This window comes from Myripristis murdjan, chromosome 11 (genome assembly GCF_902150065.1).
Source record: "Myripristis murdjan chromosome 11, fMyrMur1.1, whole genome shotgun sequence".
NCBI classification, from domain to species: domain Eukaryota; kingdom Metazoa; phylum Chordata; class Actinopteri; order Holocentriformes; family Holocentridae; genus Myripristis; species Myripristis murdjan.
Genome location: NC_043990.1, coordinates 545,210 through 567,709, shown reverse-complemented (window position 1 = coordinate 567,709; position 22,500 = coordinate 545,210). Strand labels below are relative to the sequence as shown.

Genomic DNA, 22,500 nt, shown 5'->3' with positions numbered 1-22,500 from the left:
GTCACTCAGTGTTGCTAGGCTAGTTGTCTGCTAGTTGTTAGTTGTCTGTGTGACAGCTGGCAGCCCTGATGCTGACTCTCTGCATCCTGTCAGCAGGGGGCAGTGTGGGGCAGCAGCGCGCTCCTTTTCTACATCAAAAGCTTTTAAGCGGTTAAACCTTGTTACAGATCAAATAGCAGAAGCTACATTTTCCCAGGCATTTCTAAACCTTAAACGCAGCAGTTTGACATCTGACCGGGAGCCGGGGGCGACGTCACCGCCGCTCACGGACCTGCAGGTGCAGCCGGAGGTCAGGTGACGCCGCCTACCTGTGCTACCTGTGTGAGGAAAAAACTTTGGAATGCAGAGGCAGAAACCTGTTCTCTCTTTCAGACACACACACACACACACACACACACACACACACACACACTAACATTATGTGACGCATGCTGTGTGTTTTTGTTGCCGTGGTTTCCAGCAGTAAAAGCAGAGAGAGCTCAGCTTCATCATGTTGTGCCTGACTCTGTTTGACTGACAGGTTCAGTGACCACTCAGAGAGCCAAGCTGCTTTGATGTTAAAATAAAAACAGAAGAAGCTCTGATGTGGCTGAGCTCCACGCTGTGTGTGTGTGTGTGTGTCTGTGTGTGTGTGTGTGTGTGTGTGTCTGTGTCTGTGTCTGTGTCTGTGTCTGTGTGTGTGTGTGTGTCTGTGTCTGTGTGTGTGTGTGTGTGTGTGTGTGTGTGTGTGTCTGTGTCTGTGTGTGTGTCTGTGTCTGTGTCTGTGTCTGTGTGTGTGTGTGTCTGTGTGTGTCTGTGTCTGTGTCTGTGTCTGTGTCTGTGTGTGTGTGTGTGTGTGTGTCTGTGTCTGTGTGTGTGTGTGTGTGTGTGTGTCTGGAGAGGAGCTTCAGGCTTCATGTGCTGCAGAGGAGCTGGCAGCTCAGCGCTCTGCATTTTCCAAGTAGCTCGCCCAACGCTGACCGGCGGCGTGTTCGCCGGCGGCGTGTTCGCCTGTGTGTATCTGTTCCTGGGGTCGGCTGTGTTCTGCTCTCTGATTGGCTGACGGGCCTCAGTTCCCGTGTGAAGCCGGGCTTCTGAACAGACGCCTGAGAAAACTGGAGGAAGAGGAAACTGCACTCACAGCCAGGACACACAAACACACACACACACAAACACACTCACACACACACACACACACACACACACACACACAAACACACACACACACACACACACACACACACTGCGTCCCTCTGCTCACCATGGTAGGTTCTGTTCCACATCCTCTTGGTCACCACGTCTCCTCTGGGCCTGCGGACTCTTCCTCCTCCTCCTCCTCCTCCTCCTGTCTCCCAGCTCTCCTCGCTCAGCGTCTCGTTCAGCGCCTGTGCGTACAGCATCACGCCGTCATGGAAACCACCTGCGATCAGATTATACTGGAGAGAGAGAGAGAGAGAGAGAGAGAGAGAGAGAGAGAGAGAGAGAGAGAGAGAGAGAGAGAGAGAGAGAGCCCAGTAAACTGAACCACTTTAAACAGTCCTACAGATGGACAACCAATAGCAAAGATGACTACCAGAAAGCAATCAGACACACAACAATTCAATCTCCATTAGACCTTTTTCTCTCCACCTCGTATCCCCACAGTAATGACAGCATGAGTCAGGCCATTTGGGACATTAACAATATATTTGACAATGCAGCAGATCTAGCCAATCTGAAAAAGTCTTGTCATCACGGACCAAAAAAAAAAACAGCCAATGAAAAGTGGTTTGACACAAGCTGCAGGCATCTGAGAAAAACCCTCAGAACCCTATCAAATCAAAAACACAGACAACCCGACAACCCTGAGCTCCGCCTCCAATACTGGGAAACATTGAAATGATATAGAAAAACACTGAAAACTAAAAAGAAACAGCATGAACAACAACAACTTGATGCAATTTAAGAGTCCATTGACTCAAATAATTTTTGGAAAAAATGGCACTCTTTCAGCAAACCACACAAGGAAGAATTGGCTATTCAAAATGGTGAAATATGGCAGAAACACTTTGAAAATCTGTACAGTCCTATTACATTGAATTCGGCCCAAAATAATCTCATTTTATACGAAGAAACTCACAACACACCCGAACGAGACCAAATACAAAGAAAATTGAACCAATTAGAAACAATCATTAAGGACTACCAAAACCCATTAGATTACCAAATGACCAAAAATGAATTAGACCAAAAACTGAAAACCCTAAAATGCAGAAAAGCCTGTGGACCTGATGGCATCCTTAACGAGATGCTGAAACACACAGACACTAAGTTCAGATCAACCATTCTGAAACGTTTCAACTTAGTACTCAGAGTTGGCTATTTCCCTGATATATGGAGTGAAGGACTAAAAAAGCCAAAATGGATTTCTACCTAAATTTAGAACCACAGATCATATTTTTACATTGAACACTCTAATTGATAATTATGTGCACAAAAATGATGGAAAAATTTATGCTTGTTTTGTTGATTTTCAAAAAGCTTTTGATTCAATCTGGCACAATGGCCTTTTCTTCAAATTGATTGAAAGTGGTATTGGAGGAAAAGTATACGATCTGATCAAATCAAATCAATGTATTCTAAAGCAAAATGCTCCATTAAGATTGGAACACAGAAAACAGAGTCTTTCTGCCAGAGACGTGGAGTAAGACAAGGCTGTAGCCTCAGCCCCACGCTATTCAATACATACATCAATGAATTGGCAAAACAAATAGAAAATTCTCAAGCACCTGGACTGAAATTACAAGACACTGAAATAAAGTGCCTCCTGTATGCTGATGACCTGGTCCTGCTGTCCCCCACCAAAGAAGGGTTACAGCAACACTTATCAGAACTAGAAAAATACTGTCAAACCTGGGCCCTGACAGCCAACCAACCCAACCAAAACCAAATTGGAAACAACCCTATCGAACAAACAAATCACTACACATATTTAGGACTAAAGATTTCAAACACAGGAAATTTCAGCCTGGCTGTGAATGAACTAAAAGACAAAGCAAAAAGGGCTTTCTATGCCATCAAAAGATCAATAAACACTGATCTACCAATTAGAACTTGGCTCAAAATATTCAAATCAATCATTGAACCCATTGCATTATATGGCAGCGAGGTGTGGGGTACACAAATTCAACAAGACTGGACAAAATGGGACAAACATCCAATTGAAATCCTACATACAGAGTTCTGCAAAAGTATCCTCCAGGTGCAGAGAAAAGCTCCCAACTCTGCCTGCAGAGCTGAATTAGGCCAATATCCTCTACTATGAAACATTCAAAAACCAGCCCTAAATTTCTGGAATCATATCAAAACAAGTGACCTACTCTCCTTTTCATACAAAGCCCTACGCTGCCAGGCGCTGAACCCAGGAAGGAGCCCCCTCTGCCTACTGGTCCTGAGGCTGAGCAGGTCTTCACACCAGGACCACCCCAGCCTCAGGACACATGCACTCACAAAATTAGACCAAACCAAATTATGATGAAAGAAAAAGAAAAATACAGAAATTATTGGACAGAACTAACGAAATCCCAGAGCAAAATGGAAACATACAGTATGTGACCCTAAACAGACAGTACACTGTGACCTGCCTGAGCAAAGTGTCTGACAGAAAACTGAGAAGAACACTGACCAAGTCCAGACTGAGTGAACCCAGCCTGGCAGAAGGAGAAGGTCGGCACAGACAGACCTGCTGCCCAGAGAGGAGAGGCTGTGCTCTCACTGTGACCAGGCAACAGCAGAGACAGAGCTGCACTTCCTAATTCACTGCAACCAAAATCAACTTATTAGAGACCAATATTTTGAAAAAATCACAAAAATATTCCCAGAATTCACCTATTTAGACAACTTGGAGAGACTTCCAGTCCTGCTGGGAGAGAGGGAGGCCTGATATGTGTCAGGCTGCCATGAGCTCCACTGCTCTGTTAGAGCCACACAGCTAATCACCACTAATGCTTACTCATCAATAATTCATTTGTTGTTACCTGCCTTCCATAGCCCCTACTGTTCTCCATGCTCTCTTGTATTGTTTTACTTTTCTTTTTTTTTGTTTATATATTTATATACTGTTTATCTGTCTGCTATGATTGTATTTTATGTAAATATGCTTTAGCAATGTTGTATAATATGCAGCCATACCAATAAAGCTAACTGAATTGAATTGAATTGAATTGAGAGACAGACAGAGAGAGAGAGACAGAGAGAGAGAGACAGACAGAGAGAGAGAGAGAGAGAGAGAGAGAGAGAGAGAGAGAGAGACAGACAGACAGAGCTGCACTTCCTAATTCACTGCAACCAAAATCAACTTATTAGAGACCAATATTTTGAAAAAGTCACAAAAATATTCCCAGAATTCACCTATTTAGACAACTTGGAGAGACTTCCAGTCCTGCTGGGAGAGAGGGAGGCCTGATATGTGTCAGGCTGCCATGAGCTCCACTGCTCTGTTAGAGCCACACGGCTAATCACCATTAATGCTTACTCATCAATAATTCATTTGTTGTTACCTGCCTTCCATAGCCCCTATTGTACTCCATGCTCTCTTGTATTGTTTTACTTTTCTTTTTTTTTGTTTTTTTGTTTTTTTTTGTTTTTATATATTTTGTTTTTATATATTTTGTTTTTGTTTTTTTGTTTATATATTTATATACTGTTTATCTGTCTGCTATGATTGTATTTTATGTAAATATGCTTTAGATATTATGCTCTATAATGCTATATAATGCTTTTATAATATGCTTTAGTAGATTATAGTATTACAGACCTAGACCCCTTCTGTTTAAGAGCATTCACCGTCAGCCCCCTAACACCCCTATCCGACCACAGTAAAATCAGCCTATACATTAGAAAGACACCAACAGACCCTCATATAACAGAACCCAGTAAACTGAACCATTCAAAACAGCCCTACAGATGGACAACCAATAGCAAAGATAACTACCAGAAAGCAATCAGACACACAACAATTCGATCTAAATTAGACCTTTTTCTCTCCACCTCGTATCCCCACAGTAATGTCGGCATGAGTCAGGCCATTCGGGACATTAACAATATATTTGACAATGCAGCAGATCTAGCCAATTTGAAAAAGTCTTGTCATCACGGACCACAAAAAACAGCCAATGAAAAGTGGTTTGACACAAGCTGCAGGCATCTGAGAAAAACACTCAGAAACCTATCAAATCAAAAACACAGACAACCTGACAACCCTGAGCTCCGCCTCCAATACTGGGAAACATTGAAATTATATAGAAAAACACTGAAAACTAAAAAGAAACAGCATGAACAACACCAACTTGATGCAATTGAAGAGTCCATTGACTCAAATAATTTTTGGAAAAAATGGCACTCTTTCAGCAAACCACACAAGGAAGAATTGGCTATTCAAAATGGTGAAATATGGCAGAAACACTTTGAAAATCTGTACAGTCCTATTACATTGAATTCGGCCCAAAATAATCTCCTAAGCAAACTTGAAATCCTTGAAACAGTCGTTAAAGACAACCAAAATCCCCTAGACCATGAAATCACAGAGGAGGAGCTGATGCCTAAGTTCCAGGCCCTACAACCAAGGAAGGCAAGTGGCCCCGATGGTATTCTAAATGAAATGCTAAAATTTAGCAACCATAAATTCAAGATTGCCATTTTAAAACTATTCAACCTCATTCTGAGCATTGGACATTTCCCTGACATCTGGAGCAAAGGAATTATCACACCTATTTTTAAAAATGGAAATAAATATGACCCAAACAATTACAGAGGCATTTGTGTCAGCAGCAACCTGGGGAAGTTATTCTGCAGCGTCCTAAACAGCCGACTGCAAGACTTCCTCAGTGAACATGATGTCCTGAGCAAGAGTCAGATTGGATTCACACCACGACACAGAACCACAGACCACATCTACACCCTCCACACCCTCATCAATAAACATGTCCACCAAAACAAGAACCACATCTTCTCTTGTTTCGTAGATTTCAAGAAAGCATTTGACTCAATTTGGCACCACGGTCTGTTCCTGAAATTAATTGAAAAAGGTATAGGGGGGAAAACCTATGATATAATCAAAACAATATATACAAACAATAAATGCGCTGTTAAAATTGGCAATATGGAAACTGACCCCTTCCCCCAATGTAGAGGGGTGAAACAGGGCTGCAGTCTCAGCCCCACCCTGTTCAACATTTATATTGACGAATTGGCAAAATCACTAGAAGAATCAGAAATCCCTGGGCTCACCCTTTATGACACCGAAATCAAATGCTTACTTTTTGCAGATGATCTAATCCTGCTGGCTCCATCTAAGGAGGCTCTACAAAAGCAGCTGGATCATCTGCAGAACTTCTGTCAGACTTGGGCCCTAACAGTTAACTTGAACAAGACAAGAACCATGGTCTTCCACAAACGACCCAAGTGTCAGGAAAACCTGAACAGGTTCCTACTGAACTCTGCCTACATCCAACACACACACAGCTACACATATTTAGGATTAAACATTACATCAACAGGAAACTTCAATCTGGCCATTAATGATATCCGAGACAAGGGAAGAAGAGCGTTCTATGCTATAAAAAACTCATCAAACATCGATATACCCGTTAGAATCTGGCTCAAAATATTTAAATCAATAATCGAACCAATTATACTCTATGGTAGTGAAGTGTGGGGTCCTCTTGTACACCAAAACTTTGAAAAATGGGACAAACACCCAACTGAACTCTTGCACACACAGATTTGCAAGAGCATTCTCGGAGTCAACAGAAACACCCCCAACAACATATGCCGAGCTGAACTCGGCCAGTTTCCCCTTTTAATCAGAATACAGAAAAGAGCGATCAGATTCTACCAACACCTCAAAGCGAGCGACCCCAACTCCTACCACCACAAAGCTCTGCGCTGCCAAGAGGAGGGGGGGGAAGGGAGTCCCCTCAGCCGGCTGGTCCAGAGGCTCGCCTCCCCAAACAGCACAGGGCGTCAGGACCGCCCGCACACAATCCACACCAACCAAATTATAGCCAAAGAGGAAGAAAATTATATCAACTATTGGACAAGTATCACAAAAACCCAAAGCAAACTTCAACTCTATCTGACTGTAAACAGACAGTATTGGACAGCAGACTACCTGAGCACCGTCACAGAGCAGAGACTGAGGAACAGGTTAACCATGTACAGACTCAGCAGCCACAGCCTGGCCTCAGAGAGAGGCCGACACAGACAGACGTGGCTGCCCAGAGAGGAGCGTCTGTGTCGCCTCTGTCCACAGAGGGAGGTGGAGACGGAGCAACACTTCCTGCTGAGATGCAGCGCATATGAACACATAAGAACTAAGTTCTTCACTAAAATTAAATATAGAATCCCAAACTTTGACACGCTCCCTGACCAGGAGAAAATCCAACATTTCCTTGGAGAAAACAGAGTCAGCGCTGTAGAAGCAGCAAAATATGTGGACGCCTGTCACAGCCTGAGAGAAAAGCTGCTCCTCACATGAGGACAGTCTGCTCACAACCCAAGCCCTGCCCGCTCACTCACTCTGCTTCCTCCTGCTTTTCTGTTTTCTTTCTTTTACATGTGAGGACAGTGTGAATATTGCTCTGTTTTATTTAATGTTTCTATGTTCCTTTGTTATTATTCACCAAAACATGCTTTGGCAATATTGTATGTGATACAGTCATGCCAATAAAGCTTTATTGAATTGAAAATTGAATTGACAGACAGAGAGAGAGAGACAGACACGCACAGAGAAAGACAGAGAGAGAGAGAGACAGACAGAGAGAGACAGAGAGAGAGAGAGAGAGAGAGAGAGAGACAGACAGACACACAGAGAGAGACAGAGAGAGAGAGAGAGAGAGACAGACAGACACACAGAGAGAGACAGAGAGAGAGAGAGAGAGACAGACAGAGAGACAGACAGAGAGAGAGAGACAGACAGTATTGGACTGAGGAACACACAGAGAGGGAGAGAGAGAGAGAGAGAGAGAGAGAGAGAGAGAGTGAGAGAGAGAGAGAGAGAGAGAGAGAGAGAGAGAGAGAGAGAGAGAGAGAGAGAGACGAGAACTTTCAACAAGAGAGGCTGCAGCAAAAATGAGCTCCTGAATACATCTCAAATTTGGACCTAAAAATGGGACATTTTGCAAAATAACCTTCAAATAATCTTCAGAAAGGACTCTAAAGAAAAGGTGACAACTTTAATCAGCAAGAACTGAAAAGGAAATATCACCTTTGGATACATTTTTAAATCAAAACAGCTAGCAAACAAAACAGTTAACTGCCACCAACTGCCACTGTTACCAAGATTCCAAGGGAGAAACTGCACCAGAAAAGCTGACAGAAGTGTCATTTTATGAGCGAGGAAGGAGAGAGGAAAGGAAGAACTGGAGGATCCTTGCTGGTGGCATTGATCTGTTTGGATTATATCCGGTTTGCTTCCTCACTGGCGGGCTTGAAGGGAGGAAAAGCTAGCGGAGTTGACAGTTAGCCTAGCTCATCCTCAAGTAAACAAGCAGTTGCCATGGAAACTGGTCAGCAGGCAGCTACAAACAGCACAGCCCTCAGAGCACAGAGCAGGGAAATTGAGTACCCTGCTAAATGTAAAAGTGTAACAGCTAAAGAGAAACACAAAGACAAGACACTACGTGAAAACCCAGAGGTCCTCTTCACTGACTACGCCCAACAAAGAGAAGGAAAGAAGAAGAATAACTTTATATTCTTCACTGACTCCATCTACATTTGGAAGGATACTCTGTGCAGTCACTATGAATACATATCCAGTGAGGGCATCGGCTCAGGAGGCAGATTAAAAATCTGTAAGGATGAACACCTTGACAAGGATGACCCTCTGCTTACCATAACGTACTACACCAAAGGAAAGGTCATGGTCCAAGGAAGTGAAGCCAACCTGGAGTCCTTTGAAGAAGCGTTCCCCCTGTTAAAAGCTGAGGTGGACACCAAGAGGATCCGTGTCACCTACGACAGTGAAAATGACGAGAGCCCAGCAGAAAACCCTGCCACCTTGTCCATCTCTGCCCCTCCTACACCCGGCAGCTTCACCAACCAACTGAAGGAGAGTATGGCCCTACTGGAGCTGGACTTTGCTGAATTCAAAGAGCTGACCCAGGCCAGACTGTCTGACCCCCCAGACAACACTCTGCAACAGCTCAAAGAGGAGCTCCAACAGCTCAAGAGAGACAACCAGGCCTTGGCATCTGACCTGAGAAGAAGTCTAGAAGTCCTCAAACAGGAGAACAATGTGCTCCGTGCTCAGTTAGCCAAAGCAAACGATGATGCGAAGAAGAGAGAAAAGAGCCTCACCAGACAAATCCAACACCTGGCAGACCAACTCTCATCAGCCCCCAAAATGACAAGTGCAGAGACACAGACTCCCCCTGCCAGTGCCCCAAATCTCTGCCTTGTCTCTGACCCACCCTCTCTGCTCTGCACCCAGCTGAACAGCACCCCAGCACCTCCTGATACACCCACACAGCCAGCTACCAACAGCCAGCTCTGCCCATCCCAGCCTCCCTCCACCCAGCCTGAAGAACAAGCCCCACAAGTGGTCCTGCTGACTGACTCAAATGGGAAATTCCTGGACACAAGCAAACTATTTCCTGGAAAGAAAGTGCTGTCCAAACGCTGCAGCTCCACAGGTCAGGCCATGAAGCTGTTAAAAAAGGAGACCCTCAAAAGCCCTCAATGCCTAGTGATCCACACAGGAACAAATGACCTGCACAGACTCCGTAAGGACACCGCTGAGGCAGTGAGGAAGATGGCGGAACAGGCCAGTAGGGAGTTCCCTGACACCCGCATTGTGGTCTCCACCTTATTACCCAGGACAGACACCCCTCCTCATGTCATCCATGACATTAATATGGAGATCAGAAGAGGATGTGCCACCTTACCAAATGTCCACCTGGCCCTCCACCCAACTATTGGCACCTGGGATCTCTATGACGGACTCCACTTACACAGAGAGGGGGTGAAGACATTCGCAAAATCCCTCAAAGACACAGCCCTGGGACGCAACCCTTCCACCCCCTCCTCCACTAGGAGCTCTAGAGACTACCCCAGACCTCCCCCACCCCATCATCACCCCAGGATCATCCCTCCTGCTGTGAAGAGACACAACAGCTCAGCCCCGCCCTCCCACTCCCCACATGCCCACCACCTCACCACTGTGCAGCGCAGCCAGAGGAGGCCACCTTCCCCCTACCCAGCCCCTGGCCACCAACCTCGTCTACGGCATCAGCAGAGGAGCTACGCAGCAGCACCTGCCCCTGGTCCTCCTCCACACCCTCAGCAGAGGAGCTACGCAGCAGCACCTGCCCCTGGTCCTCCTCCACACCCTCAGCAGAGGAGCTACGCAGCAGCACCTGCCCCTGGTCCTCCTCCACACCCTCAGCAGAGGAGCTACGCAGCAGTTGCAGCTCAGCCCACAGTCACAGTCCCCTGCTCCACTACCTCTGAGTTGGGATACATCAGAGAGATGCTACACACCCTGTGCACACGGCTTCTGCTCAGCTAAGACATACACACCCGGAACACGCTTAAGCAATAGAACAGCATGGAAATGTACTGTACCATTAGGATAATAATAATAGCAATAGTAGTAATCAATACAGTTGAATTTAGTGAAAATATTATTAGTGAAAATAGTTCATACCTCCTGTAAAATTCACACCAAATTATTATTCAGTACCATAAACGTATAGATAGTTGTAGGTGTTTTCATATTCGTCTCACTATACAGGTCCATTTTGACTGTTTTAATGCGTTCATTTCATATAAGCTGCTGGAATATTCAGGGTCTCCACTCCTCAACCTTTGAGCTGAAGAGTGAAAACCCAGAATTCATGAAATCTGTCAAAGATGTCGATATAATAGTGTTAACAGAAACATGGTGTCACAATAATCAACTCACTCACTGCCCTCCAGGATATAATGAAGTCATGGTGCCCTCGACAAAATTAAAAAACATACGCAAGGGAAGAACATCGGGAGGGATCCTGGTGTGGTATAAAGGAAATCTTTGCCATCAGATCTCACCAGTAAAACAAGGTAAATCTCACATTTGGCTAAAATTAGACCAAACCCTGGGCATCACTGATAGGGATCTTTATCTCTGTGCTATTTATATACCCCCAGCAGACTCTCCTTATTTTGAGGAAGACATTTTTGAAACTCTCCATTCAGAAATTGCTTATTTCCAGACCCAAGGAAACACACTCTTGACTGGAGACCTGAATGGACGAACAGGAATTGAACCTGATATCATCAACCCACAAGGCAACAGCCATGTGTTTGGTCAACCTGCCCCATTCACCACACCAACTGTCACACGTCGGAGCAACCTTGACTCTCAAATAAATCAAAGTGGCAGGGAGGTAGTGCATCTCTGTCGGGCCTTAGGCCTGTACATAGTTAATGGTAGGTTCAGAGGGGACTCTTTAGGGAGATTCACATTCTCCTCAGCCCTTGGGTCTAGTGTCGTGGACTATGCAATCACTGACATGGACCCCACCACTATCAGTGCATTCACTGTCAGACAGCAATCCCCCCTCTCAGACCACAACCAAATAAACGTGTTCCTTAAACTTTCAGGTCACATAAGTGACACTAAAAGGGAACCCAATGAACTGTACAAATTAAATCCTACTTTTAGATGGGGCCCAGACAGTGGAGACAAATTCTATATGGCCTTAAACTCACCTGATCTAATGAATGACATAACAATATACAACAATAATCAATATATCCCTACCAGAAATGGTATAAACAAGGCCATAGATGATATTAATATCCTATTCCAAAAGGCAGCTATTAAAGCTGGCCTTAAACAAAAAAGGAAGCCTGTTAAAAGGCAAAACACAGAAAAATGGTTTGACCAAGAATGCAAGATGATCAGAAAGGACCTGAGAAAGATGGCAAATGAAAAACATCGGCAACCAAACAACCCTGCCCTGCGCATTAGGTATAACGAAATTCTAAGCAAATACAAACGTACAATTAGGAACAAAAAACAAAATTACACCCACATGAAACTTGAAGATATTGAGAATGCCATAAATCAGAATCAATTCTGGGATATGTGGAACAATTTCAACACAAAGCAACCACAAGCACTACCTATCCAAAATGGTGACATCTGGAGAACACATTTTGAAAATCTGTACAAAGACATACCAATAAGTCAAATTAACTCAGATCAATGCATCATGAAAGAAAAACTCCAAACGTTAGAAGAAACAATTAAAGACAACCAAAACCCCCTTGATTTCCCAATTACCTGGGAAGAACTGATCACACAAACAAATACTCTCCGGCTAAGGAAAGCTTGTGGTCCAGACAGCATTAAAAATGAAATGCTTAAATGCAGCACCCCACACATGCAAGGTGCAGTGTTGAAATTGTTCAACATTGTACTACAGTCAGGACATTTTCCTGACATCTGGTGCAAAGGGCTGATTTCCCCAATTCATAAGAGTGGGGACAAATCAGACCCTAACAACTACCGTGGCATCTGTGTCAGCAGCTGCCTCGGTAAATTATTCTGTAGTATTCTCAACAAAAGAATACTAGATTTCTTAGAGCAACACTCTGTTTTGAGTAAAAACCAAATTGGGTTCCTCCCAAAACACCGCACCACTGACCATGTATATACCCTTCACACTTTAATCAACAAACATGTACACCAAACAAAAAATGGTAAGATATTCACTTGCTTTATTGATTTTAAGAAAGCTTTTGACTCCATCTGGCATGAGGGGCTCTACTACAGACTCCTACATTGTGGTATAGGGGGCAAAATATATGATCTAGTCAAATCAATGTATTTAGAAAATAAATGTGCTGTCAAAATCGGAGACAAACGAACCAATTTCTTCACCCAGAGAAGAGGCGTCCGTCAGGGCTGCAATTTGAGTCCAACTCTGTTCAATATTTATATAAATGAACTTGCTCTTCAGTTGAACCAATGTGCTGCACCAGGCCTCTCCCTCCTAGATCAAGAGGTGAAATGTCTGTTTTATGCCGATGACCTTGTCATACTGTCTCCTACTGAACAAGGACTACAGCATCAGCTAGAGATAGTAGAAAAATACTGTCAGAGCTGGGCCCTGGCAGTAAATATGAAGAAAACTAACATTATGATTTTTCAAAAACGCCCCAGATGCCAAGAAAATAAACACAAATTCACCATAAATAACCAGATCATTGAACATAGCATGAGTTATACCTACCTTGGTCTAACCATAACAGCATCAGGAAGTTTCAACATGGCAGTGAATGCACTAAAAGAAAAAGCCCGAAGAGCTCTAAATGCAATTAAAAGAAAATTTTATAATTTCCAAATTCCTGTAAAAATCTGGCTTAAAATATTTGACAGTGTCATCCAGCCCATTGCGCTGTATGGTAGTGAAGTTTGGGGTCCACTCAGTCATCATAACTATGCCCACTGGGACAAACACCCAACTGAATCATTACACGCCGAATTCTGTAGACACATCTTACACATAAACAGAAAAACACCAACAAATACATGTCGAGCAGAATTAGGCAGATACCCCCTCATAATTAACATCCAACAGAGAGCACTTCAATTCTTTAACCACCTCAGATCCAGCCACCCTGACACCCTGCACTCCCAAGCCCTTCAAACCCAAGAGCTGAGCCCAGAAAAGAGCCCCCTATGTCAGCTGGTGCTGAGACTCAGCACCCCTCCTCAGACACACCCTGACCAGCCTCACACCAGCTCTGCTTCCCAAACACCAATCAGAGTCAAACAAATTATAAAACAATGTAAAGAAACCTATTTAGAACATTGGAAAGAAGAAACTAAGAACCAAAGCAGATCAGAATGTTATCTGGCCCTAAAAAGAAAATATGAGCTGGCAGAATATCTCTCCACTGTCAGAGATAGAAAGCAGAGACAGATCCTCACCAAGTACAGGCTCAGTGACCACCAATTGGCAATCGAAAAAGGACGACACAAAAAATCATGGCAACCAAAAGAGAAGAGAATATGCGGTCACTGCTCGACAGGTGAGGTGGAGACAGAGATGCACTTCCTCCTAAAATGTGAAAAATCTAAAGAAATAAGAGACACTTATTTTAATAAATTTAGCTGCAAAATCCCAGATTTCAGAGAGAGAAATGAGCTCTCCAAATTAAAAATCCTCCTGGGAGAAGGAGAGAGGGCAGATCTTGCTGCCCAGTACGTATCAGCATGCCACAACCTGAGGGACAGTGAGTGACCTAGACGCACACACGCACACGCACGCACGCACTCACGCACACGCGCGCACACACACACACACACACACACACACACACGCGCACGCGCGCATGCAGACACACACACACACATACATAGGATATACTTAATTACCTATTATTATCTGTATTATTTTATTTTATGTATATCACCACTGTTTTGTTACATGTCTGTCCAAAAATGCTTTGGCAATATTGTATGTACTACAGTCATGCCAATAAAGCTTTATTGAATTGAATTGAATTGACAGACACACAGAGAGAGAGAGAGAGAGAGACAGACAGAGAGACAGACAGTCTGTAGTGAGTAATGTATGAATTGGCTGAATGAGCATCACTGAGTTGGGTTGTCATGGAAACGATCAAGGATCTGACATGACATCTGATTGGACGAAAACATCAAGAACTAATCAAAGTGTGTGTGTGTGTGTGTGTGTGTGTGTGTGTGTGTGTGTGTGTGTGTGTGTCTCCTCAGATGTTTAGAGCCTCTTGTTTGTCCAGAAGCTGCAGAGTTTCCCTGAAGCACTCGTGTGTATCTACAATCACCAAAGTTACATTTCATCATCGTTCCTGCCTGGGCATCACACACACACACACACACACACACACACACACACACACACACACACACCCTCACCAGTGAGTCCTGGATGGTGAAGTTGAACAGGCTCTTGGCGTCGCTCTTCAGGATTTGGACGAACTCCTGGTACTCTGGGTTCTGAGGCTGCAGGTACGTCACGATCTTCACACTCTGCACACACACACACACACACACACACACACACACACACACACACACACACACATTATTCACAGCTCTGTGTGTGCTCTGGGTAACTCGCAGTAACAAATCAGTGTCATGTGTCCGTGTTGTTAACATGTTGAAGTGCACATGTGTGAGTGTGTGTACAGTGTGTACAGTGTGTGTGTACAGTGTGTGTACAGTGTGTACAGTGTGTGTGTACAGTGTGTGTACAGTGTGTGTACAGTGTGTACAGTGTGTGTGTACAGTGTGTGTACAATGTGTGTACAGTGTGTGTACAGTGTGTGCAGTGTGTACACTGTGTGTAGTGTGTACAATGTGAACAGTGTGTACAGTGTGTACAGTGTGTACAGTGTGTACAGTGTGTACAGTGTGTGTGTGCAGTGTGTGTGTGCAGTGTGTGTACAGTGTGTACAGTGTGTGTGTGCAGTGTGTGTGTGCAGTGTGTGTACAGCGTGTACAGTGTGTGTACAGTGTGTACAGTGTGTGTGTGCAGTGTGTGTGTACAGTGTGTGTACAGTGTGTACAGTGTGTGCAGTGTGTGTGTACAGTGTGTGTGTGCAGTGTGTGTGTACAGTGTGTACAGTGTGTGTGTGCAGTGTGTGTGTACAGTGTGTGTACAGTGTGTACAGTGTGTGAAGTGTGTGTGTACAGTGTGTGTGTGCAGTGTGTGTGTACAGTGTGTGTACAGTGTGTACAGTGTGTGTGTGCAGTGTGTGTGTACAGTGTGTGTACAGTGTGTACAGTGTGTACAGTGTGTGTGTGTGCAGTGTGTGTGTACAGTGTGTGTGTGCAGTGTGTGTACAGCGTGTACAGTGTGTGTGTGCAGTGTGTGTGTACAGTGTGTGTACAGCGTGTACAGTGTGTGCAGTGTGTGTGTACAGTGTGTACAGTGTGTGTACAGTGTGTACAGTGTGTGCAGTGTGTGTGTACAGTGTGTTAGCATCGCCGTGTGTCAGTGTGTGTTCATTAACACACAACACGTCTGACCCTGACCCGGCATCACTCACCTCACCTGTCACTCACCTCACCTGTCACTCACCTCATTATAAACAGTTTTCTTGTCATTACATTTTCTTGCTAATATTCAGGTATTCAGGTCATTTTTCTTGGTCATATTCTAGTAGGTTTAGTTTTTATTTTTATTTATTTATTTATTTAGAGAGGACATTACTGTAAATGTGCCAGTGTTAGCCAGAGGCTAGTTTACAACCGCAGTCCTCCAGCATGATGTTAAAGAACCATTCAAATATACATGAAGGGAGACAGGAGACATAAAATTAGAGTCAGAATACAACATCTCCATGTGGGACACAGTAATGAATGAGTCATTTTAATGAGCCGTCTGATGGACTCTGTGTTTCTGATGACCTGATCAGTGTGGCTCCAAAACATGAAGAACCTGGGTTTGTTTGACCTCTGAACAACATTTAGTTCAGTTTATTTTTCTTTCCTTGTTTAGTCTTTTTGTTGCTGGATTCACTTCAGTTCTGTGTTTCTCATGTTTTTTTTTTCTTTTTGTGCTAATTTTCAGGTCATTTCTTCTTTTTTCTCATGTTTTTCCTGAGGAGAACTGCAGTGTGTCTGAAGGCTGAGGCCTCCTGTGCAGCTCCGTCACAGGGCCTCCTGCTGTTTGCTCCTCAGACATGTTTCATGCCTGTTTGTTTAACTCGCTGATTTATATTTCATCTTCTGTTTTTCTGCTCATATTTTATTGTCTCTGAGCTGCTCTTGTTAGTTTTTGCCGCTGTGGGGACACACGTTTCCCCACGTGGCTCGTTAAAGTTTCATCTGCTCTTATCTCGGGACGGCAGACTAAACATGGCGGCTCATAATTCAGCGTTTGTGTCCCGCGGCTCCGGCGGGGCTCAGCGACCGCCTGGCCGCTGCCCGAGCCTCCTGGCTTTCAAAACCCCGTCTGGCCTGGACTCTGTTTGGGAACAAAAACTCCTCGCCCCCAAGGGCGGGAAGAAAAACCCAAAACAAGCGACTTATGATTTTTTCTGAGTAAAGGAGACGCTGCTGGACGGTGAGAGCTGTGAGACGCCGCGGCCTCAGGGGGGAGGGGAGACGCCGCCCAGCGATCCACAAAACTGCAAATACACAACAACGTGTTTCAGTCAGACACGTTCACAGAGCCGCTTGAGAAAAAACTGAAAAATTCTGAGATTCTAAACCCAAATTGATGAGAAAATAAACCGTGGGATTCAGTGAGGAGGAAACCCTGCTGCTCGTCAGCGTCTGGACCTGAAATACAACCAACTGAGTCACTCTGAAGGCCTCCTCCTCCTCCTCCTCCTCCTCCTCCTCCTCCTTCTCTGACTCTGACTCTTCCTCCTCTCATCTTCTTTTTCATCTTCCTCCTCCTCTTCTTCTGCTTCTTCTTCTCCCTCTGCTTCTTCATCTTCCTCCTCCTCCTTTTATTCTTCCTCCTCTCCTACTTCTTCTTCTCCTTTACCTTCTTCTCCTTCATCTTCTTCTTTTTCTTCTTCTTCTGCTTACAGGTCATCCAGCCCTCAGTTGTTGCTGTAGTTGGGACAGAGGAGCCAGACCACAGGGGTCCAGTGAGAGCCTGATGTGAAGGTCCCGTTAGAGGGTCCTGTCCCGGGACGGGCAGCTGGACCCCTGCAGGTGCAGGAGAGACCTTTTGTTTTGCAGAGGTGCAGATGAGAACCTGAAGCTCGTGGTGGAGGTGGTCTCCTTTTAGAGTCACACAGCTGAGCCATAACAGGCCGCGAGTCAGGGGCCCGAGGAATGCATCAGTAATGGAAGATAAACAGTTCACACACACACACACACACACACACACACACACACACACAGTCCCAGCAGCTTGTGTGTGGCTGACTAAAGCATGAGGTAACCTTCCTGACCCTGCAGATATTCACCAGAGCCTCCACATGTTGTTCAAATGTGATTCATGTCTTTTTGATATTCCTCTGGATATTAACCCTCTATGAACCCTCTGTTACATTATGATTATATTAACCCTCTATGAACCCTCTGTTACATTATGATTATATTAACCCTCTATGAACCCTCTGTTACATTATGATTATATTAACCCTCTATGAACCCTCTGTTACATTATGATTATATTAACCCTCCTGCTCTGTTCACATTCACTAACATCCTTTATGTTTGGGCTCAGTTTGACCCCAGCACTTTAAACCTCCACAAATTATTCGAACTAAAATTGTTACCAAAGTTTATGTGTTGGTACTTTATGTTTCTTTGCTGACGACCTAAACAGCCCTTTAACTAAAACACACACACCGTTACATTAGGAAAACTCATTAAATATGAAGCAAAAAAAATGATGCTAATCATTTATTTAGACACGTTGAACACTGACTGGAGTCAAATTGACCCCAAACATAACAGGAGGGTTACACTGATGGACAGACTGACTTCCTGTTCGAGCGTCTTGGATGCTAATGATGCTAACGATGCTAACGATGCTAACAGCACTATCGGGTCTGACGTGCTGAGCTCTTATCTGAAACAGCCGAGAGAAAACACGAGCGGCGTCTGACTCGCTCTGAGGAATGTCTCCTGAATCCAAACAGGGTGTCACTTCCAACGAGCCAATCCTCCAATCCTCATTAATTCACAGGAAGAGATTTGTTTTACATTTCCACTTTGTTTGGAATGACACCAAAATTCTCAGTCCAAACAAATGATTATTTTTGTCATTTCTGCTTTATTTTACCGTCACAGCAGAGCGAGACAGGAGAGACAGGAGAGAGAGAGACAGGAGAGGCAGGAGAGAGAGAGACAGGAGAGGCAGGGGAGAGAGAGAGAGAGACAGGAGAGAGAGAGACAGGAGACAGGAGAGGCAGGAGAGAGAGAGACAGGAGAGGCAGGGGAGAGAGAGACAGGAGAGACAGGAGAGAGAGAGACAGGAGACAGGAGAGGCAGGAGAGAGAGAGACAGGAGAGACAGGAGAGAGAGAGACAGGAGAGGCAGGAGAGAGAGAGACAGGAGAGACAGGAGAGAGAGAGACAGGAGACAGGAGAGGCAGGAGAGACAGGAGAGAGAGAGACAGGAGAGGCAGGAGAGAGAGAGACAGGAGAGACAGGAGAGAGAGAGACAGGAGACAGGAGAGGCAGGAGAGAGAGAGACAGGAGAGGCAGGAGAGAGAGAGACAGGAGAGACAGGAGAGACAGGAGAGAGAGAGACAGGAGACAGGAGAGGCAGGAGAGAGAGAGACAGGAGAGACAGGAGAGAGAGAGACAGGAGAGACAGGAGAGAGAGAGACAGGAGACAGGAGAGGCAGGAGAGAGAGAGACAGGAGAGGCAGGAGAGAGAGAGACAGGAGAGACAGGAGAGAGAGAGACAGGAGACAGGAGAGGCAGGAGAGAGAGAGACAGGAGAGACAGGAGAGAGAGAGAGACAGGAGAGACAGGAGAGAGAGAGAGAGACAGGAGAGGCAGGAGAGAGAGAGACAGGAGAGGCAGGGGAGAGAGAGACAGGATGGCCTGCAGCTAATGGTCAGATTCAAACCCAGTCGAAGCGATCAGCGGTCAGTGATCAGTGATCAACGATCAGAAATCAGTGATCAGTGAGCTGAACAAGCGGCACCTGAGACAAAAAATACTCAAAAAAAAAAAAAAAAAAAAGCTAAAATAAAAAATTAAACAGCTTGGTGATGGAAGAGCAACATACTTGAGTTTGTTTTTGAGGCAGCAGAATCTGAGAGGGACTTTACTGTCAGAGAGACACCAGGCGCGCTGCTGCAAGGCATGCTGGGAGCGTGCCCAGTGGTCAGGGTTAGGGTCCCGGAATAAGAACCGTCTGTTTGTCTCCGTTCTGTCCGGTGGGTTCGACTCCTCGTGTCCCGGTGCAGACAGACGGGTCCCTGTCGCCCGTCCTTCCTGCTCCCAGCAGCAGCATCACTGAGCACTTTGCTGCTACGTTTCTTATTTTCTAATTTTGCATTTTATTTTATTTAATCATATATTATTCTAATTTGTTCTGCTTTTTGGCTAACTTGCTAATTACTTTTTTTCACATGTTTTTGAAACAAATCTGGTGTTTTCAGTTTTCAAAGGGTTCCAGCATTTCGGTTTTGTTTAGTTTGGCTGGAGTGACTTCCTGTCTGAAGCAGCTCTCTGACCAATGAGTGATGAGGAAGCCCTCTCAGGTTTAAACTTTTTAAATCAGTGTTTTGGTGATGTCATCACTTCACTATCAGCTAAACAAGCTCACTGTGTCTGATGCAGGAGCCCCACTGGGCCAGCTGGTGGCGCTAGAGCAGAAGTCATGTGGCCTCCAGAAGGGAGACCAGGTTTCGTGCTGAAGGCAACATGTTGTTTGTTTGTTTCATGTGAATGAGACTGAGCCAGAGAGCGCAGCATCATCTGCAAACACACAGGAACACAGCGGCTTGATTTACAGATGTGTTCCTCGGTACTGGACAGGCCCCGCCCACTGCTGCCCCGCCTGCCAGTGGCCCCGCCCACCGCTGCCCCGCCTGCCAGTGGCCCCGCCTCCCAGTGACCCCGCCCCCCAGCTGGACAAAATCTGTACAGGCCAGGAAACTTTCATCTGTGTTTCCTGAAACAACTGAGACTAAAAAAAAACAGGCAGCAACCTTCTTCTCTTCCTTCTTCTTCCTTTTCTTCCTCTTCCTCCTCTTCATCTTCTGCTTCTTCATTTTCTTCTCCTTCTTGTTCATGTTCTTCTTCTTCTTCTTCTTCTTCTTCTTCTTCCTCTTCCTCCTCTTTGTCTTCTACTTCTTCATTTTCTTCTCCTTCTTGTTCATGTTCTTCTTCTTCTTCTTCTTCTTCTTCTTCTTCTTCCTCTTCTTCTTCCTCTTCTTTTCCTTCTTCTTCCTCCGTCGCTTCCTCCTCTTCATCTTCTTCTTCCTCTTCCTATATTCTCTCCTTTTTCTTCCTCTTCTTCATCTCCTACAAGCAGCAACCAGGTCGTCCTGAATCCAGATCACGAACTCTGAATCCGTTGATGCTCCCTCACACAGAGTGAACACTAGGGGGCGCACCCGTCCTGTCCACATTTCGACACGTCCCGCCCCGCCGCCACACCGTGTTTTGTTTTAGGTTCATGGATTTAGAAATAAAAAGGAAGCAGTGGAACGCTAAACGACTCGTTAATCTGAACCTTAATCCAGAAACCTGCTGATCGTTTCTCTTTATCCTGTGAAACAGAACCAAGCAGCTGTAAACAGAGCGCTCACCCGGAAGGCGTCCCGCGCCGCGTGGTCGTCCTGGTCGCCGCGGTACCACGGCCTGACGGGACTCTGACCCCCGATGCCCTCGCCAAAAAGATCGATGAAGAAGAAAACGTAGTCCTCCACCGCCAGACCCTCCTTCCAGAACTGGATCATCAGCTTCCGCAAGATGTCCCGGGCACAGCAGAGGTACACCACTGAAGAAGAAGAAGGAGGAGGAGGAGGAGGAGGAGAAGGAGAAGAACAAGGATGAGGAGACGGAGGAGAAAAAGAAGTAGGAGAAGAAAGAGAAGAATGACAAGGAAGGGAAGAAGAAGAAGAAGTAGAAGGAGGAGGAGGAGAGGATGAAGAAGAACGAGAAGTACGAGGAGAAGGTCAAGGAGAAGAAAAAAGCAGGACAGACAAGAAGAAGAAGGAAGGAAGATGATGAGAGGGACAAGAGGAAGGAAGAGAACAAGAGGAACAAGGAGGAGGAGAAGAAAGACAAGGAGGAGAGAAGAGCAGAGAACAAGAGATAAACAAACAGTAATAAAACAATACTGAGAACACACACACACACACACACACACACACACACACACACACACACCCTCCTGAGAGACGTTACTGTCCCACCCTGATGACCTCAGCCCGCCCAGTCCATCGCCATGGTGATTATCTGAGATCTCCACTTGGCTAACGAGCAGCCCGAGGCTTAACGAGCTTAACGAGCTTAACGAGCTTAACGAGCTTAACGAGCTGTGCCGGCCGGAGCCACAGAGACACAAAGAGGAACGATACATTTTCTGTCACATCACAGATGAAACAGCAGAGCCTCTGAGGGCGGAGCCTCTGAGGGCGGAGCCTCTGAGGGCGGAGCTGCAGCCGCCGCCCACAGGAAGTCCTGTCAGAGTCGTCATGACGACACGCAGGAGCCTCAGCTAACAGCTAGCTCGTTAGTTCATCGTCAGCTTGTATGTCACATTGTCAGGTAATCGTCAACTTGTAGCTAGCTAACCGCCAGCTAACCGCTAGCTCATGCATTAGCTCGTCAGCTAACCAATGGTGCGCATGTTAGCTCGTTAGCACCTACGTTAGGATGTATGTTAGCTTGTGATCATTTACTTATTTCAAATTGTTAGTTCGTTAGCTAAGTGAACATTAGCCTCTTAGCTCCTTAGCTGTTAGCTAAAATACCTGGTCAAGGTGAGGTTAAGGTTAGGAACAGTTAACATTAGCTAGCAAGCTAACATTAGCAGACGTTCAAAACAAGCTGTGGTGTGTGTTGGTCTTT

At 45.3% G+C, this 22,500-nt stretch overlaps 1 protein-coding gene across 1 annotated transcript in view; it reads right to left on the bottom strand.

The window, feature by feature from the left end:
• npr1a (natriuretic peptide receptor 1a) overlaps window positions 1-22,500 on the bottom strand; it is a 68,737-nt gene that overhangs the window by 39,247 nt on the left and 6,990 nt on the right. The window contains exons 2-4 of the mRNA XM_030064302.1: window positions 21,234-21,424; window positions 14,909-15,022; window positions 1,241-1,415 (exon numbers count right to left, since the gene is read on the bottom strand). Of these exons, the coding sequence (XP_029920162.1) occupies window positions 1,241-1,415; window positions 14,909-15,022; window positions 21,234-21,424 (480 nt within the window). The remainder of the gene's footprint in view (window positions 1-1,240; window positions 1,416-14,908; window positions 15,023-21,233; window positions 21,425-22,500) is intronic.